We start from the raw sequence: 27,900 nt of genomic DNA, 5'->3' as shown, positions 1-27,900 counted from the left end.
TTTAACAAAATAGGTGTATTGAAACCAATAGAGTAAGGTATCATACATACAGATGGTACTTGAAAATAATTAAACTTGTTTGGCACGGTGACACATACCAGAAATCCCACTTACTGGGGAAGCCAAGGCAAGAGGATTGCAAGTTTGAGGCCTGCCTTGGCAACTTTGTGACACTCTATCTCAAAATAAAAAATAAAAAGAGCTGGGGATGTAGCTCAGTGGTAGAGCACCCCTATACCATACACACACAAAATGGGTAGATTTATAAGGTTGGACATTATTTTTAAGCAAAAGGAATCCTTGGGTTTTAGAAAATAATGAATATTGTACCCATATTCAAGACTAATGGTGATGTTTTAGTTATGTTAATTGGAAAGGGTTTATATTGAAATATAACACAGTTAAATGAAAGGTAGAGCCATAAATTTTGCAAAGTGGTTTTATCCAGTACCATGTCCTTTATTTTGTCACAAGTGGTTGGTGGCATATGTGGAGATGACCCCCAAACTGACTAAGCTGATCAGCAGAGTTATAGAGAGAAAATTGTCAAGAGCCTGCCAGATATCAAGCTCACAGAACCCATGTACAATTGGATACCTAGAGATGGTGTCCTTTGTGTGTGGATCTCTTTCTTTGACATAGGTGCACATCTCCTTACTAAATACCACTTGCATGTTATGAGTTACCTCCACCACAAACCTGTGGCTTAGATTTTATCATGGTTTCTTAAAGGAAGTAGCAAAAGTCAATTGCTTTTTGCCAACCCAAGCAGCTCCAATCATTGATCCATGTAACATGTAAGGTACCCTGGATCTTATTCTGTTAACATATTGATAACTTAAATGAATGTTTAAAGCATATAACTAATTCAACAAATCATCCCTACTTGGGTAACCACTACACGTTATAGAGATGCACAACAAATATTTTGGTGGTTTTGATAATTAGGAAATGGTTCTGTATAGCTAGAATGAATTTATAAGTGATAAGTACAAATAACAGATTTATAGATATAAAAGAGAGAGAGAAAAAAAAACATGACCCAGACAAAGCTGTGGGAGAGAGGTGGGAAACTGAGAATTAGAATTGACCTTGAGGTAAGTAACTCTCAAATGCTTCCACTGAGATAAAAATAAAAATTAATGTGACATTGAGATATATTGAAATTAATTTAGACAGGCAAGAAATCCTTGTTCTAAAATAATAGTCATACACTAAGTATATATTTGTGTTTTGATTTCCACACTTTAAAAAGCATGAAAAACAACTAGAGACAAGTGCAAGTGAACAGAAAGAAAGTCTAAAACTTCGCTAATTCCCATTTGAGGAAACACTGTAAGATTTGCTTTAATTGAAACTTGAAGAGGATTTTTAAGAAAAAGAAAGGTATTGGGAAATTGTTTCTACCTTGATTTCTTTTTACATGCTTAAATTCATAAAGAGAATTTGGCTGACAATATAGGCACAAGTGAAATAACCAAAAAGGAATAGAGGCTTTTGAACAGGGCTTCACCTCAGCTTCTCAGCAGTTTAGGATGTGATTCCCCTGCTGTCAATGAAATAAAGCTTACTCTGTAGCTCCACCATTATTCTAATTTTGTGAGGACTGCTGCTGTTTCCTGAGTACCCTGAGCCCTCCTGCTCATCTTCTCTTTGGAATCTAAGTTCCAGGTAGGGCCTTTGGCATTGAGCCCTGCAATTTTGAGCCATCGTCTTCTGATTCAAGGATTCCAGTGTTGTGAAGCTTCATGACTTGTGAGAAGACTCTGGGGAACTCTGACCTCTCAGAAATAGGAATCACCCCATCCACAGACACCAGACTTATTTAAAACTTGTTTGTTTACATGTGTGTGTGTGTGAAAGAGAGAGAGCGCACTTTTTGTGTTTTCCTCACCCTTCTGTGTATTCTCCTCTTCCCCTTTGTAACAACTCTGCTCACTAGATGTGTCCTCCTTGCCCAAACCACTCTCCAAGACCTTTATGACTGAGAAAATCCTTAGAAAGGGGTTCATTTTAGCTTTGTCTTCTTGTTGTTGCTTCCATTGAAGGATGTCCTTGTGATGTCATGTTTCTCTTGGGTCCTCTTTAATGACCTAACATCATTTTATGTACGTGAGCTAATTTCTTTAAACCATTATTTTGTTTCAGTTTACCAAGGTGGCTTTGGAGAAAAGCTCGGCAACCATGGAGACCCAGAGCACATCTCTTTCCCCTCCATCCCCAGTAGGAGGGGACAGTAACAGGTGTCTTCAGGAGGAAATGCTCCACCTGAGGGCTGAGATCCACCAGCACTTAGAGGAGAAGAGAAAAGCTGAAGGGGAACTCAAGGAGCTAAAGGCTCAAATTGAGGAAGCAGGATTCTCCTCTGTGTCCCACATCAGGTAGGACATTTTCTCCAGGGAAGGGGAGCCTACAGACCACAAGTCCCTACCACCACAGCCAGGGCCTTGCCTTGCTGCAACCAAGATGTTTGTGTAGCTACATGACTATGGGATCCACATTCCAGGATCCATGCATTGATGTTTCTATGAGTTCTTTACAGAAAAGTCAATGGATAATGGTGATCACTTTTGTTATTGATTGGAATGTATAAGGGATCTTCTGCCCCCAAAGTTTAACTGCTGTATGCAGAACCCCAGCAGTTCACAAGATAGGGGTATTTATATAGAAGCCCCTGCATCTGCAACTCAGTTCCCTGGCAGAAGCAACGAGTAATCGAATCATGGAATAGCAATTTTAATAATCTCTGCTGCTTTATTAACTTGATGAAAATGATAAATATCTGATTCATTGACTAGATTGGCTACTCTGTCTTTAGCAGCTTTTTGTCAAAAGATGCCCAGAGAATATTTTGATATAGGGATAATCCACTTAATCATTCACCCCTGAGGACTCTTGTTAAGAGTATAGCTATAAGATGTACAAATTTTAATTCATGTCCTGTGGTTTCCCTATATATTACACATCACTTAAACTTCCTTGAATAACATTAACATTTGAAGAGGACCTTGATATCCAGCCCATTGTCCATGTTTATAGTTAAGGAAACTCAGGCCTAGGAAGTTCTAAGTGACTTACTCAAGATTGCATAATGGTCCATAGCCAGACCCCTGGCTCCTGATTTTTAAATCTGCTCCTTTCTTCTGTGATGTATTTTTTCAAATAATTTTTTAAAACTTTGGTGATCATTCTAAATGTTAGTTCTTTCACACTGAATTATAATAATTCTTTAGTTAAGTTCTACTTAAGTTAAAGCACAAGTTTTGCTTAACTTTTGCATGTGTGAATTTAGTTGAGGTGTTACAAACAGAACAATTCTTTTTGATTCTACACACCATGCCTAGGTATCCTTGTGGATTATTTTCCTTTTTCCTCAGAGTTACTGTTCTGAAACTGATTTTTTCTCTCCACCAGACCTCAAGAAACACTGATGTTATAGAAGATAGAATCTAATACCTAGCCACTCCTTTCAAGATTTTTGTTGAGCATGCTTTCATTACTTCGTACTGTGAAACATAGTGTTTACAACAAAATGTAGTTATAATATTGAATATTATTTTCTATATTATATGTGTGTCCCTCTCTCTCCCTCCTTCATCCCAATTTTGGTAACATCCTGTCCCTTTTTATCCATTGAAAAATTGTCTCGTGGATGCTCTGAATTCTATGTCCTAAAGTATTTTCTTCCCTAAATGACACCAGAGTAATTCTGCTTGAAGGCCCAAGACTTCAGGATTCTGAGAAATCTAGTTGAGGGACATAGCCAACTACTGATCCTTCAGGCCATGAATTACCTTATTTTTTTTTCCTCTTCAAGCTCAGCACTCTCAGTGCTTAAGAATCACCTGTGGAACTTAAGTAAAATTCAAATTCATAGGCCTTAGCTTAAGAGCCTTTTAAACAAGGACCTGGTGGGATTTTGATGTTAATATTCCTCAGGTCTGCAGCTAGTTGCAACAGCATCGAATGACTCCTCTGTTGTGGATTCTGAGCTAACCACATCCTGTAATTTCATTAGTATCTACTAATGTTATAATTCTTATTTTTCATAAAAAGTGTCATAATTTTTATTTTATCTAAAAGGAAACTGAGACTCCAAGAGGTTAAGTGAATTATTTTGTGAAAGCCATGTTTTTTATAGCTTCCATTCAACCCCAGAAAGGGCTTATTAGGGATAAGGGAAAAGCTAGAATGTCTTGGTGAAAATTAGTTTAGTCAATTTTATTTTGTCGACAGTGTGAATGAATGTTTTACATGGCAGGCACCTGTGGAGACCCTGGGATACAGGGCAAACAGTACAGATATGGTTTCTGCTCTCATGAAAGTTATCTCCTATTACATGAGCCAGACATATAGCAAATAATTATATGTTTATGTTTTATCTAATTAGTATTGTTTCTTTCTTATGTGTTCCTAGATGCCAATTATGGTGGGTTTTTGTTGTTGTTGTTGTTGTTGTTACTGGAGATTGAATTCAGGGGTGCTTACTGAGCCACCTCCCCAGCCCTTTTTTATTTTTTATTAAGGCTGGCTTTGAACTTCCAATCCTCCTGCCTCAGCCCCCAAGTCACTGGGATTACAGGTGTGAGCCACTGTGCCCAGCTCCTAGATCCCAATTTATCATTCAGTGGTTTAAAATGGATGATAAATAATAGAACTGTAGAATGCATAATAACAAATTTGTCATAGGCCATTTCCTTCTAATGTTTTACTGAATAGTGTAAATACCTCTGTGTTTTCCAGAGGTCACTGAGAATTAGAAAACAGGCTATTTGGCCAAGTAAAGAAAAATAGACTGTAGATCTTGATACCGAGATTTTAGTGATGGCGCTGCCATCAAACGGCTGTTAGAAGTATTTGGTGTGGGGCTGTCTCTCACCCTTCCTAACTCTGGGTATTCCAATGTGTAAAATAAAGATGTTGTTGTAGGTTTTTGAGGTTGCTTCATGCCCTGGCATGTCCCTGAGTCTATCATGGACTGAGATGTGGGTGAAAGGGGCTATAAAGAGCTGTGGCCAAGACCAGATCTGTTCTCTGAATGTATATTTTCTGTAGGAATACCATGTTGAGCCTTTGCCTTGAGAATGCAGAGCTGAAAGAGCAGATGGGAGAAGCAATGTCTGATGGATGGGAGATGGAGGAAGACAAGGAGAAAGGCGAGGTGATGGTGGAGACTGTGGTCGCCAAAGGGGATCTGAATGAGAGTACCCTTCAGGCTGAGTTCAGAAAGCTCCAGGGAAAACTGAAGAATGCCCACAACATCATCAACCTCCTCAAAGAACACTTGGTACTAAGCAGCAAGGAAGGGAATAATAAACTTACTCCAGAGCTCCTTGCACACTTGACCAGGGAGATTGACAGAATGAACACAAACCTGGTTTGTTCTCCTGGGAAGAACCAATGCCAAGAGGAGGAGTTGACCACAAGGCCTTGCCCCAGACCCCAGAGCCTTGATCTTGGGGCCGCCTTGGCAGTGGATACCCACCAAGTAAGCAAGGGCATGGGTGAAATGAAAAATGCTTGGTAAAGAACTGGAGATATCAGTTTTTATCTTAAACTGTCTATCAAGAGGTAATAAAGGAAGGGCAGCTTTGTTCCACAGGGAGGGAGATGGTAATAATAAAAGTACCTATTCAGTTTTAGAAAGGTTTTTACATTATCTTATGAGTATCTCCTAAGTTGTTAGTTTTCTAGGTAACATCTCAGCAGTAGCAGTGGGTAATAAGACCTCATTTCTGCCCTTGACATAATACGGTGGGGGAAAATGGCCATATAATTTTAATAGGATGTAACTGCCATAATAGTGGGATCCATCAGATTTTGAGGTATCCCAAATGGTGTGTAATGACATCTCTTTCTTATCAACTACTGTTTTCATCACAGTTCATTACAGGTGTTTGTGATCACAAGGGGTTGTTGGGATTCTCTTAAGGGAATTAGCTTTGCTGAGGATTCAGTCAATGGACAATACAGAGGATTCTGAGAGGACCACTGGAATAGGAATGCAAGGAGGGCTGAGTGGAGGTTTCTACCTCTTCCCTTCAATCACTGAGCAAACATTTTCTGAGAGCTCTCCTATAGACTTGATTAGCACTCTGCTGTGTGCTATAGATACAGAGATGGATAAAACATTTTAGAAACTCTAGGAGCTCTGTCTAAAGCAAGTAACTACTGAATGGTGTGACAAGTACTCTGACAGACACATGAGTATAACCCACAGTGTTCAAAGGGGGAAGTGGCTATCACTATGTGTGTGGGTAGGGGGGATGGCCTTAGGCTGTCCTGATCCTTGTATTGGTCCCTTTTACAGTTGGATAACCAGTCTCAGGCCCAGGATGCTAGGCCTCAATCAGAATTTAGCCTGCGTGGTTCTACCAAGCACCTGCGCTCTCAGCTGGCTCAGTGCAGACAATGCTATCAAGACCTTCAGGAGAAGCTACTGATCTCAGAAGCAACTGTCTTTGCCCAGGCAAACCAGCTGGAGAAGTACAGAGCCATATTTAGTAAGTATTGGAAGCTCACCATCACAGTGTCTTTGTTCTTCCTAAGAAAAGATAGGTTTTGCAGATTTTACTCTTCCCCCCCCCAGTCTCAAAACAAATTCAGTCCTGACCATAGTGCTAGAACTGTGGAAATGGATATTTTACTTCAATTTGAAGATGGCAGAGAAAAAAGGAAGAAAGCAAAATTTCAAGGTTGCAATGGGCATATAGAAAACTCATCTAGGTTTGCTAATTTCTGGTATAGTGAGTAAATTGCCTTCCTCTCTCAGTGTAATTGGTTCTCTTTTATTTTCTTTGCACTATAACAGATTCTTTAAAAACGTATAGAAAATTATTGGTTTAGATCAGCACTGCCTAATATAACATTTTGCAGTGGTAGGAAAGTAGAAAACATATATATATCTGTCTCATATGACTATTGAACATATAAAATATGTCTAATGCAATTTGGAAATTTTAGGTTTTACTTGATTTTAATTAATTTAATATAAAATAGCCACTGTATTAGCAATACAGGTCTAGATGTTTTGGGACTCTACATTAGCTCAGCCCCATTTAAACATTTACTGAACTCCTGTGGATAAAGGACTTGCAAGTCTCACTGCAGCCTCCAGAGATGATAGTATTGAATATCCAACTTACAAGTTTCTAGTCCCAACCTACGTTGTCAGAAGTGAGATTATCAATGAAAAACAAGCTCATCCTCAAAGAAATCCTGCCTGGAGCAGGTTATTTCTTCTCCTGCCCCCAATCAAAAGAACATATATTCCACACTTGATCTGACCTCCCTGCCCCTAAAGTTCAGGGTGTATGCCCCAGAAGTTCAGGGAACATGTGAGAAATTCAGATACTCTGTAATACTTTCTGTTACTTCCTGAGCAGGTGAATCCCTGGTGAAGCAGGACAGCAAGCAGGTCCAGGTGGATCTCCAGGACCTGGGCTATGAGACTTGTGGTCGAAGTGAAAATGAGGCTGAACGTGAGGAGACCACCAGCCCTGGTAAGATCATAGGGTATAGGACTCACCTGCCTGCCCCAGGGTCAGCTGTCACATTTGGTTGCCATTCTAGGACCACTGGAACAGGAATGCAAGGAGGGCTGAGTGGAGGTTTCTATCTCTTCCCTTCAATCACTGAGCAAACATTTTCTGAGAGCACTCCTATAAAGAGAGCTATATGCATTCCTGTTCCAGTGGTCCTAGGCTATTCCCATACCTTATTGATTAGTAGGGGTTGGGGAGTTGTGATTGAAAGGGACCCAGGACCAGAAAAGGACAGGAAATGTGGAGAACTCTACTTCAAAATGAGTCTGAATATGAGTTTCACCTTCTATAATTAACTTTTAGCATACTTCTTTTAACAAAATAACATTGTATCCATATCACTATTATAGAAAAAAATACCAAGGACTACTTATGAAAGAAGGGAATAGATGAGCTCTTGGGGTTATGTAAGCAATACATTTTTTAAAAACATTTTGTTTTGCCTTATAAAAGACAATAGTCATGGGGCCCCTACCTAATTAATACTGAGAAAAGGAGAAAAACACTTTCCATCTCTTTTCCCTTGAGGCAGAGTAGTGTGGCAGTTAAGAGCAGAAATCCTGGGGCAAGCCTAGTTGGTTCAAATTTCAGTTTATGAATTTCTCTGTGCTTCAGTTTCCTCAACTGCTAAAATAGTTATTTAATAAAACTACTATCATTATTAAATGGCTATTTAATAAAGGCCCAAGTTAATGTCATACTTAAGAGGCAGCAATGTGTACGGGACGTACACATGACATTGGAGGATTTGAATTATGGCTTTGCCATGTGCTAGTCTGAATGATCTAGAGCTAGTTAGTTTATCTCTGAGTCAGTAAAATGGAAGGCGTCCATACCTAACTTGCAGGGCTGTTGGGAGGATATAAAATATTAGGTTTGAATACTGGTACAGAACCAGGTTGAATTGAGTACTGCTTCAATTTTGCTCCACTAATTATTATTCCTATAGCTAAACCTATTCCCTGAAAAGGGAATGACCACAGTAGCATGTCCAGTCTGTATTCAGGAAGATGTCTTTGTCTCTGTCTTTCAGAATGTGAGGAGCACAACAGCCTGGTACTCATGGAAGGGCTGTGCTCTGAGCAAGGGCGCCTGGGCCCAGCCCTCACACACCCTCCTGGGAAGAAGCCTTCAGAGAGCCGGCTAGGGAAGCAGGAAGAGTCCCAGGCATATGGAAAGTCAGAAAACATCTCTGTTCTACGAAAGGACATTAAAGATCTGAAAGCCCAGCTGCAGAATGCCAACAAGGTCATTCAGAACCTCAAGAGCCGTGTCCGGTCTCTCTCGGTTACAAGTGATTATTCATCTAGTCTGGAAAGACCCCGGAAGCTGAGGGCTGTTGGCACCCTTGAGGGGTCTTCACCCCATAGTGTCACTGATGAGGATGAGGGGTGGCTGTCTGATGGCACTGGGGCTTTCTACCCTCCAGGCCTTCAGGCCAAAAAGGATCTGGAGAGTCTTGTCCAGAGAGTATCCCAGCTGGAGGCTCAGCTCCCAAAAACCGGAATAGAAGGGAAGCTGGCCCAGGAGCTGAGATCAGCCTCGTGGCCTGGGTAAGAAGTGCACTATTTGATTGATGATGTCTAAGTTTGTGCTTGGAATTGAGTGACCTAGGTAGTTTGAATGAAGACCATATCAACATAGTAAGAAGGCACTTATTTAAGTGGTGGTAAGTCTGAGAAGATACTTATTATCAGCTATCATTAGTACATTGTATGATGGATGTCTGGGAGATACTAGGTTGCTGGGATTTTCTATTAGGAATATATTTAAAGTATCTGTCTGTCTGTCTATCAACTGTAATCTATCTAGTATGAGATAGTAGAAAGCTAGATTCAGACTACCTGGGTTTAACTCCTAGCTTTGTCACTTATTAGTTGTACAATTTGCCTAACTTTTCTGAACCTATTTGCTTACCTATTAAATGAAGATAATAAGAGAGGTCAACTGGAAGGATGGTTAGTAGCTTTCAGTGAATTAATGCAAGAGCTTAAAATAGTGTCTGACATGCATTAAGCTCAGTGCTATTTGCATAATTGTTATTGTTTCTGAAACTTCATTTTGAAAAACACTGGATGGACATCCATCTTGGTATCTGTCGTATTTATCTATTGCTAAATAATCACTTTACAACATAGTAGCTTTATCATTTCTCATGGTTTTGTGGGTTTACCGGGCTCAGCAGGGCCCCTGGGTGGCTGCCATCAAATGGTAGCTAAGGCTGGAATAATCAGAAAGACTTCACTGGGCTGGACACAATTTCTTTATCTACACGTCTAGTGAGCCAGTGCTCCCTGGCTTCTCTTTCTCCACAGGGCTTCCTAATGTCCAGGGCTTTCCTTCTGTCTTTGGCTTCTCATAGTGTGGTGTGCTCAGAGTGCTTTCTCTGTGAAAGCTGAGATCTTAGGCAGGAAGTAAAAGTTGCCAGGTCAGTTAAGAGTTAGTCCCAGAATTGGCACAATGTTACTTCCACTGTATTATCTTGGTTAAAATGGTCATAGAGCCTTCCAAGATTTAAGAAAGTAGAGAATAACCTCTAAATGCTGATGAAGAAGTGGCAAAGCCATATTGTACCAGAGCATATGGGACTGGAGGTCGTATAATGGCCATCTTTGTAAATTACAGTCTGCCACAGTATCATAGCACAGAAGAAGTAAAAGACATGAAAAGTCCTATGTAACTTAGGATTAAGTGATTTTAAGTGTTTATTGAGTATCTATTGTGAGCCTACATTATAGGGTGCTGTATGAGATGTACCATATGGTATTGTCTTTACTTTCACAGAATGTATGATTTAGTTTTGGACATATGGCTAATATATATAAAACAGTTGAAGAACAGTGGCATACTAATTTTTTATGCAGTAGTTTCTCAGAATAGCATTTATTCTTAAATACCTCCTATGGATTATATGAATTTCTCTTGGGGTAGTTCCTTAGGTATATTCTCTCTGAAATCTCTAAGGAAGCCCCTATAACTTTAATTCATTTTTTCCCATATTCATTTATTCATATATTCTCTCTCTCTCTCTCTCTCTCTCTCTCTCTCTCTCTCTCTCTCTCTCTCTCTCTTTCTCTCTCTCTCTCTCTCTTCTCTTTCCTGTAGAAAATATGATTCCCTGATTCAGGATCAGGCCCGAGAACTATCCTACCTACGGCAAAAAATACGAGAAGGGAGGGGTATGTGTTATCTTCTTACCCAGCATGCAAAAGATACAGTCAAATCTTTTGAGGATCTCCTAAGGAGCAATGATATTGACTACTACCTGGGTCAGAGCTTCCGGGAGCAACTTGCCCAGGGAAGTCAGCTGACTGAGAGACTTACCAGCAAACTCAGCACCAGTAAGTAGGCCATGGGACTTTGGAATACTCTCAGTCACTCTCACAGTTCAGGCCCAGGTAACCACCACACCTCCACTGCACAATTTTATCCCAGGGTCCAATTTTACTTCATCTCCTGTGGGCCATTACAGGATAATGACTGGCTAGCAAGGAGTACCAAGAGGAACATATATGGTTGGAGATGCCATGGTTACAACTGCAGAGAATTCATCACATATTGAATGTGACCTTTCAGGCAGGAGGTAGCATCCATCTAATGTTAGAGAGAGGGAGATGAAAGGGCTCTGTTACAATGAAGAGTCCTGAATTAAGAACTGAAAGATGCAAGTTCATCCTAGGTGCTGCCATCAACCTGCTTTGAGCAAATTACTTTTCCTTTTCTCATCTGTTTCTTAATTGATTGCATTATATATGTATATATATATATATATATACACACACACACACACACACACACACACACACACACACACATACATGTATTTCCAATATAAATAAAGCCATTTTGGACATAATGAAGGTAGTGGCTATGGTAGTTCAAGGGATATGTTGGTTATTATAGAACCTGTTACATAGAATTTCCTAGGACTATAGCAGGCTTAGACTTGGGGGACAAACCAGTCCTTCTACTGGTGACAGGTGCAAAGATGGAACAGGGCTGTCATTTCCTCAGAGACAAGAGTAGGTTCTACATGAGAGCAGTAATGGGACACATAGCTGTGTATATGGGAGGAAGTCTATGGCAGGACATAAAGGCTGGAGTATTTGAGAGGGCACCTAGGAGGTATCTCGTGATCAAGGAGGCAAAAGATATTTTGAAGTTTTGCCATGATTTAAGGCAGACAAAGTCACAATGGTGAGGGAAGGTCTGCCTAGCAAACTCAGTTGAGTCTGCCACCTCACTTCTACAAAGATACAACTGAGGTCCTCAAAATAATTATTCTGGACACACATGTAGAGTAATCACTATTCTGTGTCTGAATAGGCCCCTGAGTTTATGATGTGTGAAATGAGATGTGTTTAATTTCTTACTATTTCTTTCTGAATTTGGTTTGCAGAGGATCATAAAAATGAGAAAGAACAAGCTGAACTTGAGCCGCTGGCCCTCAGGTAATTCAGAAAATAATCTTATAAAGGCATCTGGACTAGGGCCCAGGGGTCAAATGTGCTGCAACTTCATAAATTGGGGGGGGGGGGCTGAATGTAATCAGTTAATTTATTCACTGAACATCTTAACATTATTTTTAACCAAATCCTTTCTTCTCTTTTGATATCATTCCATGGACACATTAATTCTCTAAGGTTCGTAACTGAGAATTAGCATGACTTACAAGTGAATTAAATAGGTTTCAGGAGTCTTCTCACCATTCCCAGGGGCCTTCCCTGCTTTCCCCCTGTGTATTTAATGACCAGGGTTAAGACTTTTACAAGGTTGGCTTGCCCTAAGTTGGATTGACAGCTTGCTTAATGGCCACCCAATTTTCTTGGAGAAGAAGGAGTCATAATACCGTATCTAGGGAAAGAGGCCCAGTAAAAGAGGCTGGGTGCCCTGGGAAGCCACGATGCCTCAGGAACCATTTTTTAATGTGTCACTTCTTTTTTTTTTAATTTTCATTTTTTATTGATTGTTCAAAACATTACAGAGCTCATGATATATCATCTTTCATATATTTGACTCAATTGGGTTTTGAACTCCCCAAATACAAATTGCAGACTCACTTCTGTTACATACTCACATTTTTACATAATGGCATATTAGTGACTGTTGTATTCTGCTACCTTTCCTATCCCCTATTATCCCCCCTCCCCTCCCCTCCCCTCCCATCTTCCCTCTCTACCTCCTCTGCTGTTGTTCAATTCTCTCCCTTTTTTCCCCTTCCCCCTTGCCCCTCATAACCTCTTATAATTTTGTGTATCACTGAAGGTCTCCTACCATTTCCATATGCTTTCCCTTCTCTCTCCCTTTCTCTCCCCCCATTCGTCTTAGTTTACTGTTAGTCTTTTCCTCATGCTCTTCCTTCCTGTTCTATTCTTAGTGGCTCTCTTTATATCAAAGAAGACATTTGACATTTGTTTTTTAGGGCTTGGCTAGCTTCACTTAGCATAATCTGCTCTAATGCTATCCATTTCCCTGCAAATTCTATGATTTTGTCATTTCTTGGTGCTGCATAATACTCCATTGTGTATAGCTGCCACAATTTTTTTATCCACTCATCTATTGAAGGGCATCTAGGTTGGTTCCACAGTCTAGCTATTGTGAATTGTGCTGCTATAATCAGTGATGTGGCCGTATCCCTATAGTGCGCTCTTTTAAGGTCCTCAGGGAATAGTCCGAGAAGGGCAATAGCTGGGTCAAATGGTGGATCCATTCCCAGCTTTCCCAGGAATCTCCATACTGCTTTCCAAATTGGCCTTACCAATTTGCAGTCCCACCAGCAGTGTACAAGAGTACCCTTTTCCCCACATTCTCGCCAGCACTTGTTGTTGTTTGACTTCATAGTGGCTGCCAATCTTACTGGAGTGAAATGGTATCTTAGGGTGGTTTTGATTTGCATTTCTCTGATTGCTAGAGATGGTGAGCATTTTCTCATGTACTTGTGGATTGATTGTATGTCCTCCTCTGAGAAGTGTCTGTTCAGGTCCTTGGCCCATTTGTTGATTGGGTTATTTGTTATCTTATTGTTTAATTTTTTGAGTTCTTTGTACATTCTGGATATTAGGGCTCTGAGGTGTGAGGGGTAAAAATTTGTTCCCAGGATGTAGGCTCTCTATTTACCTCTTTTACTGTTTCTCTTGATGAGAAAAAACTTTTTAGTTTAAGTAGGTCCCATTTGTTTATTCTTGTTATTAACTCTTGGGCTATGGGCGTCCTATTAAGGAATGTGGAGCCCGATCCCACAATATGTAGATCGTAGCCAACTTTTCCTTCTATCAGACGCAGTGTCTCTGTTTTGATATCTAGCTCCTTGATCCATTTTGAGTTAGCTTTTGTGGCTGGCGAGAGAAAGGGATTCAATTTCATTTTGTTTCATACGGATTTCCAATTTTCCCAACACCATTTGTTGAAGATGCTATCCTTCCTCCATTACATGTTTTTAGCCCCTTTATCAAATATAAGATAGTTGTAACTTTGTGGATTAGTCTCTGTGTCCTCTATTCTGTACCATTGGTCCACCTGCCTGTTTTGGTACCAGTACCATGCTGTTTTTGTTACTATTGCTTTGTAGTACAGTTTGAGCTCTGGTATCGCTATACCTCCAGATTCACACTTCCTGCTTAGAATTGCTTTTGCTATTCTGGGTCTTTTGTTTTTCCATATGAATTTCATGATTGCTTTATCTATTTCTATAAGAAATGCCTTTGGGATTCTGATTGGCATGGCATTAAACCTGTAGAGAACTTTGGGTAATATCGCCATTTTGATGATGTTAGTTCTGCCTATCCATGAACAGGGTACATTTTTCCATCTTCTGAGATCTTCTTCTATCTCTCTCTTTAGGTTTCTGTAGTTTTCATTGTATAAATGTTTCACCTCTTTTGTTAGGTTGATTCCCAAGTATCTTATTTTTTTTGAGGATATTGTGAATGGAGTGGTTTTCCTTATTTCCATTTCAGAGGTTTTGTTACTGATATACAGGAATGCTTTTGATTTATGTGTGTTGATTTTATATCCTGCCACTTTGCTGAATTCATTTATTAACTCTAGCAGCTTCTTTGTAGATCCTTTTGGGTCTGTTAAGTATATTATCATGTCATCCGCAAATAGCGATAATTTAAGTTCTTCTTTTCCTATTTTTATGCCTTTAATTTCTTTTGTCTGTCTAATTGCTCTGGCTAGTACTTCGAGAACTAAATTGAATAGAAGTGGTGATAGAGGGCATCCCTGTCTTGTTCCAGATTTTAGAGGGAATGCCTTCAGTTTTTCTCCATTTAGGATGATGCTAGCCTGAGGTTTAGCATATATAGCTTTTACAGTGTTGAGGTAAGTTCCTGTTATCCCTAGTTTTTCTAGTGTTTTGAACATAAAGGGATGCTGTACTTTGTCAAATGCTTTTTCTGCATCTATTGAGATGATCATATGGTTCTTGTCTTTAAGCCTATTGATGTGGTGAATAGCATTTATTGATTTCCGTATATTGAACCAGCCTTGCATCCCAGGGATGAATCCTACTTGATCATGGTGCACAAGTTTTCTGATATGTTTTTGTATTCGATTCGCCAGAATTTTATTGAGAATTTTTGCATCCAAGTTCATTAGAGATACTGGTCTGTAGTTTTCTTTCTTTGAAGTGTCCTTGTCTGGTTTTGGGATCAGAGTGATGTTGGCCTCATAGAATGAATTTGGAAGAACTCCTTCTTTTTCTATTTCTTGAAATAGCTTGAAAAGTATTGGTATTAATTCTTCTTTGAAGGTTTTGTAAAACTCTGCTGTATACCCATCCGATCCAGGGCTTTTCTTGTTTGGTAGTCTTTTGATGGCTTCTTCTATTTCTTCCTTTGTTATTGGTCTGTTTAAATTGTGTGTGTCTTCCTGTCTCAATCTGGGCAAATCATATGCCTTAAGAAATTTATCGATATCTTCGCTATCTTCTATTTTATTAGAATATAGGGTTTCAAAATACTTTCTAATTATCTTCTGTATTTCTGTAGTGTCTGTTGTGATATTGCCTTTTTCATCCCGTATATTAGTAATTTGAGTTCTCTCTCTTCTTCTTTTCGTTAGCATGGCTAAGGGCTTGTCTATCTTATTTATTTTTTCAAAGAACCAACTTTTAGTTTTATCAATTTTTTCAATGGTTTTTTTTTGTTTCAATTTCGTTTATTTCTGCTCTAATTTTAATTATTTCTTGTCTTCCACTACATTTGCTGTTGTTTTGTTCTTCCTTTTCTAGGTTTTTGAGTGTAGTGTGAGTTCATTTATTTGTTGGTTTTTTCTTTTTTTGATGAAAGAACTCCAGGAAATGAATTTCCCTCTTAAAACTGCTTTCATTGTGTCCCATAGATTCCGGTATGTTGTATCTGTATTATCATTTGACTCTAAGAATTTTTTTATCTCTTCCTTTATATCTTCTGTAACCCATTGATCATTCAATAACATATTGTTCATTTTCCATGTGGTGTAGGATTTTTCCTTCCTTTTTTATCATTGATTTCCAATTTCATTCCATTATGGTCAGATATGGTGCATGGTATTATCTCCACACCTTTATATTTACTAAGAGTTGCCTTATGGCATAATATATGGTCTGCCTTTGAGTAGGATCCATGTGCTGCTGAGAAGAATGTGTATCCACTTGATGATGGTTGGTATATTCTATATATGTCGGTTAGGTCTAGGTTATTGATTGAGTTGAGTTCTATAGTTTCTTTATTCAGTTTTTGTCTAGAGGATCTGTCTAATGGTGAGAGCGGTGTGTTGAAGTCACCCGTAATTATTGTGTTATGGTCTATTTGACTCTTGAACTTGAGGAACGTTTGTTTTATGTACATTGCAGCTCCATTGTTTGGTGCATACAAATTGATAATTGTTATGTCTTGTTGGTGGATGGTCCCTTTTAACAGTATATAGTGTCCTTCTTTATCCTTCTTAATTAACTTAGGTTTGAAGTTGATTTTATTCGATATGAGTATGGCCACTCTTGAATGTGTCACTTCTTATAATGCTCTATAAGATATGTGCTAAGGGTAAGTTATAGCCACTAGTTTGAGCTGTCTGTGTTACAACTGCCTCAAAATAACTGTGGTGTCAAGGTATTTGGATTTTTATTTCTAATCTTTCACAGACATTTCAGTCAACAAGATGATTCTGCCTAATGTAGTCCTAGATATTGGGACAATTTTTTAAAATGCTTTTAAATGTTCAATTTCAATATTTTATACTGATCTAATTGGAGATAAGAAACAGTCCTTGGGCTGCAGTTGTTCAGAGATCATATCATACCTAGATAACTGTCTCCTCAGGTCCTGAGTATACTATGTAGCCAGTGTGCTGGGTAACTATTGTTCACTCTTCATCTGTCCCCTACCTGTCCTCCAGCCCCAATTAGAAATGAGTTATGTCATTGTGCTGTGCAGAATGGTCCCCCTGGCTTATGTGACTTTTTCTCATATGCCTTAGTAAGGACTTGCTGGACTGTGTGAACTTGGTTTCACTGGTTGTCTACCTCTCTTCCCACCAGGCTCAGCAGGGAGCTGCAGGAGAAGGAAAAAGTGATTGAAGTCCTGCAGGCCAAGCTGGATGCCCGGTCTCTTTCGCCCCCCAGCAGCCATGCCTTGTCTGACTTCCACCGCTCTCCCAGCAGCACTTCCTTCTTATCTGATGAGCTGGAAGCCTGCTCTGACATGGACATAGCCAGCGAGTATACACACTGTGAAGAGAAGAAAGCTTCACCTGGTCACTCAGGTAGTCTGTACTTTCTGAGAGGTGCCCTTCTATTTAGACTGAGCAGAGACCTAGGAAACCAGGCCTTATAGCTCTGCCTTGGTGTGTATCAGGCTGAACATGGTTTTGGGACCAAGTGTCAAGCACAGGCTCCCATGGGCTAGGGACATTGCTCCTGACTCTGCAATTTACTATGTCACCCTATTACCCATCAGCATATATTGCTGCTGGACTCAAGGCAATCTGTAGTGCACAGAATGAGAAGATGGTGGGAAGAGTTTTCTTCTTCACTGAATCTGATAGACATCTTTCTTTAAGATTGAACATCTCGTCTCTCTTGTAGTGATCTTGCTGCAGTTCCTGAGCAGTATCTCCTGAGTATCTGTGGGTGTCCACAGTTGCTCCTGCCAGTCTTCCCTGATATTTTTAGAGGTAGATATTTCATCATTTCAGGGCTCTGAGCCCCACTATAACCCCTGAAGTGGATACCTCACTAAAGGAACTATTTGCAAGCAAGAAAATGAACACTGCAAAAGTGCCTGTGCTTGGAGCTTTTTCTGACAGCAAGACCCCAGCCCTGGTACCCGTAGTTAAATATAAGGCCAGGATTCCAGTTCTCTGTGGAACATCATTTTCTTTCATTCATGGGTTTTATAGATTTCATCCATCATTCAAGTCTTTCTGCTGTATTGTCTTCTAAACCATCAGTAACCAGTGCTTCACAGGGGGTTAAGGCCGAGTCCAGCAGCAACCCCATCAGCTTGCCAACTCCCCTGAATGCCCCCAAGGAGGCCAACCAGGCCCATCCAGGTATGCAGTAGCTTCATCTCCTCTTCCTCAGCTGCCCGTTGGACTTTCCTTCAGGGACAAAGGTGTGAACATAGAAACCATTGGTGCATCACATCCTAGACAAAATCAAGATACCACTTTAATGCACCAATTGTGTCTGATTTTAAAAAAAAATTAGAACATAAGTAATCCATGACAAGTTTTGATCAGCATACCAATTTTGACCAATAGTTAGCTAATAATTTTAAATAAACATTTTTATTTCTTTCTTTTATTTAGCTAGGGGAACAAAGAGGCAAAATTTTCTTACAGGGTTACAATCAAAGAACAGAAAGAAATTCCCATTTACTGATCCTGCATACATGTTACCCATGGATTCTTCACAGTGGCCCTGTGTAATGGGTGGTATGGCTTACTTTGTGACTAAATTCTGTTTATTTTATACTATCATTCCTGGATTTGTGAATGTATTACTAGGCCTTGATTTGTATGTGGGGAATATCCTGGGGGCAACTAGATGGGTACATTTCACTTCTATGTCTCAGCATAGTTGCCAGAGGCTACATTGTTCACTCACAGCTCTACACAAGGGTTGGCAGGGAAAGGGCCAGCCTTGTCTTTACCTCCTGCCCCTCACACCTGGATGGCTGCCTTCAGTGTAGTCTGACACGGATAGGGATTCTCCCAGGAAGCACAGTGCTTTCTTTTGCCACCCTCCTCTCTTCTGAGGAATAAAGCTGTCCCTAACCTGAGACTGGGCACAGAGTTTCTGAGCCAGAGTACCAGCTAGACCAAGAGATCATGGGGGAAAACTTTTTACCCAGAACTATAGATATCTGCTTAAATGCTCAGTTCACAGAGCAGAAAGCCAGGGGTTTTAAGAATCAGAAGGCTTTTCCCGTAAGAGGCCTGAGCTGTGCTACTTGGCAGTTTGGGTGTCTTTGCAGTATTGCTCTGTCATGATGTCAGCCTTGTGGGGCAGTGAATGAGTTTTAGAATGTAACCATTGTCTTGTCTTCTACATTAGACATTCTCTACAGGGCAGTCTTAATTTCTGGTCCTTCCATTGGATACCTGCCCTCTACCTATTTTTAGTAAAGAAGAAACAGAGGCAAACATTGGAACTTCCCAGGGTTCATAAAAATCAGGCTGTCAATGGGCGGCATAAAGATCACCTGGAGATTTCTCAAAAGTGAAAATTTCCAAACTCTGCTCTCAGAGTTCATGTTCTGTAGCTCTGCATTAAGGACGGAAGAATCTGCATGTATTATGAGTTTGTCCTAAGTAGTTCTAGTGCCCAGACAAGTTTGTAAGCCACTGAATAAAGGCTTCTGTTTTTCCTCTGGTGAAAGAAGATGCTGATTTGGGTTTCTGACATTTGTTTCCATCAAAATCTTGAACTCCATGTACTAGTAATGCAAATTTCCTGACAGCCCTATCAACTCCTGCCTTCCTCAAGATGGACCCTGATGCTTTCAGAAGAGGAAGTGTAGGTGTAAGAAGAATCACTCCCAGAGTCAAGGACTGATACATGCTGGGAGTAACACCCAGTGGCCCTTGAGGTCATTGGGGCACAGCCATTTTGACATGGGTGAGGGTCAGTAATGGCCCCTTGCCTTCTGTAGCCAATTGATTTCAAGATGAGCAAAAAACATATATATAAGACAGCCCTGGCAGGGGAGAAGGAGGAGAGGTCAGCCGGGTCAACCTCTCTGGAGCAAAGGTCACTCTTGGCTGGCTCAGCCTGCACCTCATTAAGTGTAAGCCACTCTACCAGTTGGTATCTGGTCAGGGAATTATTTCACCTTCTCAATCTTTTACCCATGCTTTTCTCTCACTTTCTCTCTAATGATATTGTCTCCTTTCTCCCTAACTTTCTGTTTCTAGGCTTTCATTTTAACTCCATACCCAAGCCGGTTAGCCTCCCCCAGGCTCCATTGCCCTCAGCTCCATCCAGTTTCCTGCCCTTCAGCCCCCTTGGTCCTCCCTTCCTTGGCTGCTGTGAGACACCAGTGGTGTCCTTGGCTGAGGCTCAACAGGAGCTGCAGATGCTGCAGAAGCAGTTGGGAGAAAGTGAGCACAACTGCTGCCCTTGTGTGCTTGCGAGTGGCAGTCTCACATTGTGTTGCTCTGCATGGCTTTGGCTTGATGGTGAAGATGGAAAACAAACAGTGGCACATGCTATAAACGGAAGAGGGAGGGAAAGCTCTGCTTGCTTATTTTGGTATGCATTTGCTTTTGTCTTTCTGGTGTGTGTGTCTCATCAGTTATAGGATATGTTCAGGAAGCTCTAGACCCAGTGCTCACACACTTTTGACAGGTTGGGTACCACCAAGTGTGCAGAATGTGGACAGCTGGGAGAAGTATTTACTGGTAGGGAATGGAAGAAAGATTTTGTTTTGTCCACTTAGGATTACATGACTATAAAAAAAAGGTGGCCACATATATGGATGGACTCCTTTGTGGGGCTCTTATATTCTGCTGTGAAATGATTTTAATCAAGTTTAGTTCTTGACATTATGAGCTCAAGGAAAAAGGGTGGTGGTAAGAAGAATTCAGAAGCAGAAGTAACAGAGGCCCTTTTTTGTTGCACAAGATTCATGTCCACCCCAGGACAGGACAGCTGGAATCATAAACACAGGTCATGATGTCTGATTGTAAATTCTGTCCTCTGACTCCCAAAGATAGTTCATCTTATATAGTCACATAATTTATAGGCTGTGTACAGTCATCTTTTAGAAAATAGTTTGATATATTTATGGGCTGGATACCTCATCATAAATTTTATTTGTGTGTGTGTGTGTGTGTGTGTGTGTGTGTGTGTGTGTGTGTTTCCTAAACCCAAATCATACTTTGGGTTTAGGAAAAAAGAGGGGAAAAAACCCTTCATATGATGAATTTACTCACTCATAGTGCTTTAAAGAACAACTAGAAAAATTGGGGGTAAAACTGGCAAGTGATAATTGCATTAACCCCTCTTAGAAGTTTGGATTGATTGAAGGAAATGATGAACTCACTCCTGTATGTTTAGGGGAAGATGCATGTCTGTTCTGCTGCCCATGTTGATAATCCTTGGAAGAAAGCAGTCTTCTGAATTTTTTAAATTATAGCCCTGCCCACGTTTTCTCCCCTCTTTCCCATGTCAAACTTTTTCTTTTACTTCTTTTTTTAAATATAGAAGCAAAGATGAAACTCAAAGGGTCGTCTCTTCAGAAGCTCCCTAATTATGGCTAGAAACAGGTGATATAGGCAGAATTTTACAGTTTTTAGTCACCCAACTTCTTACTTCTGCTTCAAGGGCTCCAGTGGAAGCCCTGTGGTTTCATAGGACATATGGAGACATCAGTCCATGCAATACAAGGTCAGGCCTCCCTCCTTGGAATGGGTTCAGTGGTCTTTGGGCAGATATGGTGACACCTTTCAGTTCCTTGAATCATGTTGGAGGGGATCCAAATCACAACTTGCCTTACATAGGGCTTTCTCAGGCTCAGAATAGGGTTCTTTAGTCTAGAGGAATTGAGTTGCCTTGTCTTGCTGGATTTTGTGTCCTCTTTCTCCTCTGAAGACTCCAAAGGAGGAATAGAAAGATTTACTGGTTAGCAGGGACAGCAAATATTCATAGGCAAACATTCCTGTTCTCAGGGATGTTCAATCCTACATCCCATCATGCTCTGACCCCTAACATTGGGAATAAGTCCTATTTCTGGAACTTTTCGGGAAACTTCCTAGACTCTGTCATGAAGAATTATAGTAGGATCCAGGAATAGGGTCACTGGACTTTTCCTTGTATACAAAGGTGATTCAGGTTACTTTAACCATCCTTTTCTATTGGTGTCTCATGCTAAGAAGTACAAAAGGTGCAAGTTATCCCCTCTAGGTCTTTATGCCATTGGTGTCTCACAGTGGATGTGACCTCTGAAGACCCACATGGCCCCTGGAAATCTCCATTCTTAGTAATCACAGAATTTCTTGCTAATCCTTCCCTTCTGACACCCTGTTGGTTTCTCACTCATGTTTCTTTCTGCAGGTGTCAGCAGTGTTCCTCCAGCTTCCACAGCCACGTTGCCAGGCAGCCATTCAGAAACCAGCTCTTCCCACTACCTCAGCCCTGCCCAGTCCCACTCTCCAATGAGGGGTGCCATGGAATTGGGCAGAATTCTGGATCCTGGGTACCTGGGTAGCAATGGCCAGTGGGATATCATGAGACCTCAGAAAGGGAGTGTCTCTGGGGACATCTCTTCAGGTTCTTCAGTGTATCAGCTTAACTCCAAACCCACAGGTAAACACAAAGCTGAGAGTCTTGGCCTTTGAAAGGAATAGCATTTGGTTTGCTCCTCTCCTACCTGGGCAGGGCTTCTTCACTCCTCCCCAACCCCTGGCTCCCAGAGTAGGAATATGACCTAAGAGCAGTCTTAGTACCACGTCCTTTCTAAGTGCACCCTTTCTTTCTCCCTGCAGAGGGTTTTGGTGCTCTGCAGGGCTATAGAAAAGTCAGTGACCCATCCCCTGTGCTCTCACACATGTTGTTCTCTTTCATTGAACCTGACCTCTTTGCAGCCCACTCTTTTAGACCCTTCTAGATGGCCAGGCAGATGTTCACAGGGATTTGCTTCTGTCAGTCATGAATTTTATGAAATCCCCACCCACACATATGTATTGTACACAAAAACCAATCACATCAAGTGGAGGGGTATAACTAAGAAGGTGGATACAGGAACACAGCTCAGTTCCAACAGTAAGATATTATAATTCTCAGAAAAAGATTGAGCCCCAAACAAAATGGTATAGTTGATGCGGTCTATTCTTAGCATCTCTTCCAATTTTCTTTTCTGCATCCTTTTTCTTTCCTTGGGGTTGCTCCTTTCTCCTCTCTAATCCATCTTCAGATCCCTCAATCTATGCAGGCTATCCTGCTTTTCCCACCATATTAAAAGCGATTTGAGGGAAGGTTTTAGTTTGGGTCATTAACCACATGGGATAAATTGAAGGTCATGTGCTTTTAATTTAGGCCTTCTCTCTAAGGATTGGAGGACTATGCTAAAAATTGTTCAGTCATAATATCAGTAAGAAGAAAGGCATTAGAAGAAAGTCAGAGTGAGGACTTTTCTATCATCCTCAAAGCCACACCAGGCGGTGGCTAGGCCTTTCCCAATGGTAGGCAAGCTCTAACCAGAGTTGTCAGTTATTTTTCTAAATCATGTGGAACTTTACCAGGCCTCTGTGTGAGAGAGAGCCCATGGGGTTTCCTTGGTAAAGGACCATTCTGCGCTTGAAAGCCCATTTACTCTTTAAATAAAGTTACCTGTGTCCCCTCAGTGCCCGTGTGAGAGAAGGAAGTTAGCAGAAGGATGGTGATTTTTAGGGGTCATGCTGAGGCTGATCCATCTCCCATTCTCACTAGTAACCAGGACTCTCATTTCCCACTTCTCTCCATGTCCTGGTGGTATGATGCAGGGGCTGACCTACTGGAAGAGCATCTTGGTGAAATCCGGAACCTGCGCCAGCGGCTGGAAGAGTCCATCTGCATCAATGACCGCCTGCGGGAGCAGCTGGAACACCGGCTCAGTTCCACTGCCCGTGACAATGGTAGGGAAGGCCCAGCTCTTCCTGTTTCTGGATGTATTTAGGGAACTTTTGAAGAAAAGGCCCTTTGGCAGAGTTTCAGTTTTCAAACCCTTTGGTATACTTCCCTTCAGTAGCTCCCTACAGACCGTCCAGCAAGGGAGATGGCTAAGCATTATTATCCTACTTCATGAATGTATCTGAGCTTAGAGAATAACTTTCCTCCAGGCGGAACTAGGTCTAGTCCCCAGAGTCTACTTATTTCTCACATCATAGTTAATCTCCTTACATGCTGCCTACTGATTCTGTGTGTCCTTGTGATTGGCATGTGGTAAAACCTGATCTATAAGGGCCTTCCCCCACTATTTCTTCTCTCTCCCTGTGCTCTTCCTCTGAGCTGCTGGCACTTAGAGTTTTGGGAGCTTTCTGCTAGGTTGGGACAAAAGATCTCTGGGAGATACAGAATGGCAAACTTTTGCAAGTATCTGTAACTCAAATGTATGTTTCCCTGGACAGGATCCACCTCTCACTTCTACAGTCAGAGCCTGGAATCTATGCCTCAGCTCTACAATGAGAACAGAGCCCTCAGGGAAGAAAACCGGAGCCTTCAAGCTCAGCTGAGTCACGTTTCCAGAGGTAGGTGGACAAAAATTACAAACTGGTAACACCCATGTCTCTTTCTTCCCTGGCCACAGCAGTCACCAATTGGAGAAGCAAAGAAAAGAAGGCAGAGATAACAGCTATTAAGCTGTTAATCTACCAATTCAAGATTCTTGTAGCCATTCTCACTCTACAAAGGGCTGCTTCCTAAGAGGTCCCAACCATGGCCCTCCCAAGAAGTCCATCACTTCTGTGAAGTCCACCTCCAGAGGTCCAGAGTCACTAACTTTCAAACTGGTTATCAGTTTGAGATTTACTCTACCTCCTCCCATTCACAGCTGGTTTGGACCCTTGAAAGGAAGAAGTGTGTGTGTGTGTATGTGTGTGTGTGTGTGTGTGTGTATTTCCTGTCACATTTCTCCACACTGAACTGCAGCAGTGTGTCCCTCATCTGTTCTTCTGTCACCTCACCACATCCCCTCACTATACATTTCATGCAGCTCTCTGATAGGTAGTCCTACACTTCTGTGTCAGGAGGTACTAGCAAATGTTCTCCATAACTCTCCCAACTGTATTTGATGGGCATCTATGGGTAAGTGTCATTTCTCATGTGACCTGGGAGGCACCTGATTTAGAGTTAACTGACCCAATCAAATCAATGTATAACCATCACAAATTCTTTTTGCTTACAGATATTTATTAAATATCTACAAAAAGGCTAAGAATAGTTTCTGAGAGGAATAAATCCAGAATGAGGAAATGCTTGAGGAAGCCAAAGGCTTCAAGAGATAATTCCTTAATTAGTCACTCTGAAGCATACTTCAGAGGAAAGGTTCCTGCTTGGGGAAGATAACAAAAGTTAATAGTTAAGAGAGAAGGAAGAGTGACTAAACTATCATTGCATATTTGGAAAGAATAGAACAGACCTTACCAGTGAGAAGAGAGTAGAGATTTAAATGAGTACTGTTTGCTAGGCCCAGGCAAGTTCCACTTCAGAGGACTGACTGAACATCCAGCCTTATTCTCAAGGTTCCTATCAATCATATTTGAAAATTTGTGATCAGAGAGATGCTGCTAGCCCTGCCAAAAACAAATGTCCCAATTTTCAAAATGATGAAAAAATATATTCTAAAAACCATGGTCAAGAAATCTTGATGTTGATCTTTGGCAAATTTGAGATAGATTGTTGAACAAACAATAAAGGGTAAGCTTTAGATACCAGAATGTCTTCTTTCAGAGTGAGGGAGGCCATACTAAATGAGAGAATCAGGCACTGCAAAAATGGAGGCATACCGGACATTAGCATATGTGGGTACAGTAAGCCAAACTCTGTCCCTATGCCTTACCTTGGTTTTGATTGGTGCACTTTGGCTCATCTCCCTACTGAGCTTTTACCCCACACCTGTTGTTCTGCCCACCAGGGCACTCACAGGAAACAGAATGCCTGAGGGAGGCTCTGTTCTCCTCTCGATCCCGCCTTCAAGAGCTGGAAAAGGAGCTGGAGCAGCAAAAGGTGGAGCGGCAGCAGCTTCTAGAAGACCTGCAGGAGAAGCAACAGGAGATCTTGCACTTCAGGGAGGAACGTCTGTCCCTCCAGGAAAATGACTCCAGGTAAGGGGAAGGGAGCCCCATTTTCAGATTTATAAGGTACATTGGCAAGACAGTAGTGTCCTCTTTGGGAAGCCTGGTTTCCCATCTGCTATTCCTGCTTCCTGGGTGAATCTGAGCAGAGGAGGGCCTCTCTAGGGATACCTTTTGCACTCCAAAGTAGAGTTACATAAGACTTGCATGTACCAGAGACTGGAGAAAGACCATTCCCATGCTGTCAATTAGATGCAGGACATTACTTTCACCTTTACCTGGAAGCTGCCTCAGCAGCACAAGTTTGAGTGATGTTCATCCAAAGCACAAGCTCCACAACTACCTGTCAGCATGGAGAGCACTGGGGGTCCAGTGAAGACACTATGCTGGTGTGTCTGTCCTGGTCCTAGCTTGGGTAACTAATGCTGCTTCACACCAAGTTACTTTACCTGTCCCAGGCTCTGCTTCTACATCTGTAAAGTAAAGGAGATGGTCTTCCTGATCCCTGAGGGGATGTCTAGAGCTAAAACTCTAGGAAGCAAAGGTTGGCTTATAGTGTATTGCACAAGTATGGCTGAGCAGCCCTGCCAGCTCAGTGGGCCCTTGTTTCTCCCTGACAGACTGCAGCACAAGCTGGCCCTCCTGCAGCAGCAGTGTGAAGAGAAACAGCAGCTCTTCCATTCCCTGCAGTCGGAGCTACAGATCTATGAGGCACTTCATGGAAATTCTAAAAAAGGACTAAAAGGTATGTTTTCCTTCTCCCTCTCCTCTTAAAGCCCAAGCATGAGACATTAGTGGCATGGGCAAGATTCAGTCTGGGTGCCCTAACAATAGGCCACAAGAATCAAACTTCACCTACTTAGATAGCTAGAAACAAATTAATCAACGTGAGATTATACCATGTTTTTAATGCAAAGAACTATTCTGATGCTATCATCATTTGTGAAGGTCTTAAATATTATAAATAATATATAATGACAGCCATGCAGCCATCCTACTTTACCTTAATCCTGACCCCCCAACTCACCATGGGAAAATTAAGAGATATAAAACAAAAGTTATTGTGTCCATCTGCAACTAAAAAAATTTTTTTAAAGTATACATATATATGTATATAATTGGCTTTTAAAAATACCTTCGAAAGCTTAAAATTTCAAGCCTGATTTTAAATATTAGCATTTTTATTGAGGACTTTTGCTACCTGCTGAAATAATAATCTAGTATTTGAGAATGTTGGTATATTTCCCTATTTGTCTTCTTTAGATGAAGAAGGCACATTTGAATTTACTTAAAACTGGATTTAGTTTCCTAGTTTACTAAAAAGGGAAAATGAACTAGAACTTGAAGCATAGGGGCCTTACCAGGCTGAGAGAATAGCAAATGTACAAAGCCAATGTGAATTTTGGGTCAGGGAGAGACCAGCCTGTCTATAGGAGAAGCTTGATTGGAGGAGTAAGAAATCAGATTAATGGAATGAAAGACACCAGTGCATAGAAAACCCATAATTCAGCATAGAGGTTTATATACAATGGAAATAACTATGTTTTTTTCTTTTTCAATGAAAGAAAGTATGTAATGAAAACAGAATTTTAAGATGTTAAGTCTGATGGGACATTTTAGAGACATTAGAATCTAAAAAACCTCTTGGATGGCTAAATAATTTGGGGAGCTTTAAAAAGTGAGAGCTTAATATAAGGTGCTTGGGAAGATAAAGAAGGACACATGAAAAATGTTTCATAAAAAAATACAGACAATAAGCAAAACTTAGTGGGAATTTGGATCTAGGGAGACAAAGGGAGGAGTGTGATAGAAACTTTGGATTAGTTTCTGAAGCCACTTGATCCTAAACTACTTCCCCTTTCATTCCATTCCTCCTGTTCACGGGTCTTTTAGGATTTATTACAAAGCTGTTGCCACTACAACTCCAAAATTCCTTATTTTTAATTCCAAAATCCAATAAGAATTAAAATTGAATTAAAAGCTTTTTCATATACTCTTTAACTGAGTGACAAGAGGACATTTATAGTCTTCAAATAATCACTTGATGGGTAAATAGCTGTGGGTCAGATGCAATTTGGTGCAAGTAATTCAAGGCACCCTC

At 40.9% G+C, this 27,900-nt stretch overlaps 1 protein-coding gene across 39 annotated transcripts in view; it reads left to right on the top strand.

Moving 5' to 3' along the window:
- Window positions 1-27,900, top strand: part of Pde4dip (phosphodiesterase 4D interacting protein) — a 228,908-nt gene that overhangs the window by 191,297 nt on the left and 9,711 nt on the right. For 14 of the 39 annotated variants that reach the window (XM_078026881.1, XM_078026895.1, XM_078026871.1 and 11 more), the window contains 15 exons: window positions 2,149-2,381; window positions 5,056-5,488; window positions 6,311-6,503; window positions 7,383-7,502; window positions 8,578-9,097; window positions 10,650-10,885; window positions 11,944-11,995; window positions 17,065-17,288; window positions 17,925-18,077; window positions 19,944-20,129; window positions 22,084-22,335; window positions 23,511-23,642; window positions 24,135-24,254; window positions 25,640-25,829; window positions 26,420-26,544. In XM_078026881.1, coding sequence (XP_077883007.1) covers window positions 2,149-2,381; window positions 5,056-5,488; window positions 6,311-6,503; window positions 7,383-7,502; window positions 8,578-9,097; window positions 10,650-10,885; window positions 11,944-11,995; window positions 17,065-17,288; window positions 17,925-18,077; window positions 19,944-20,129; window positions 22,084-22,335; window positions 23,511-23,642; window positions 24,135-24,254; window positions 25,640-25,829; window positions 26,420-26,544 — 3,169 coding nt within the window. Of the gene's footprint in view, window positions 1-2,148; window positions 2,382-3,414; window positions 5,489-6,310; window positions 6,504-7,382; window positions 7,503-8,577; window positions 9,098-10,649; window positions 10,886-11,943; window positions 11,996-17,064; window positions 17,289-17,924; window positions 18,078-19,943; window positions 20,130-22,083; window positions 22,336-23,510; window positions 23,643-24,134; window positions 24,255-25,639; window positions 25,830-26,419; window positions 26,545-27,900 lie in introns of those variants that run through there. The other 25 variants (XM_078026863.1, XM_078026865.1, XM_078026858.1 and 22 more) reach the window with 9 other exon arrangements.

Source organism: Ictidomys tridecemlineatus, chromosome 11, assembly GCF_052094955.1.
Source record: "Ictidomys tridecemlineatus isolate mIctTri1 chromosome 11, mIctTri1.hap1, whole genome shotgun sequence".
Taxonomy (NCBI): domain Eukaryota; kingdom Metazoa; phylum Chordata; class Mammalia; order Rodentia; family Sciuridae; genus Ictidomys; species Ictidomys tridecemlineatus.
Note: the sequence above shows the minus strand (reverse complement) of the source record. Positions and strands in the feature narration are given on the sequence as shown.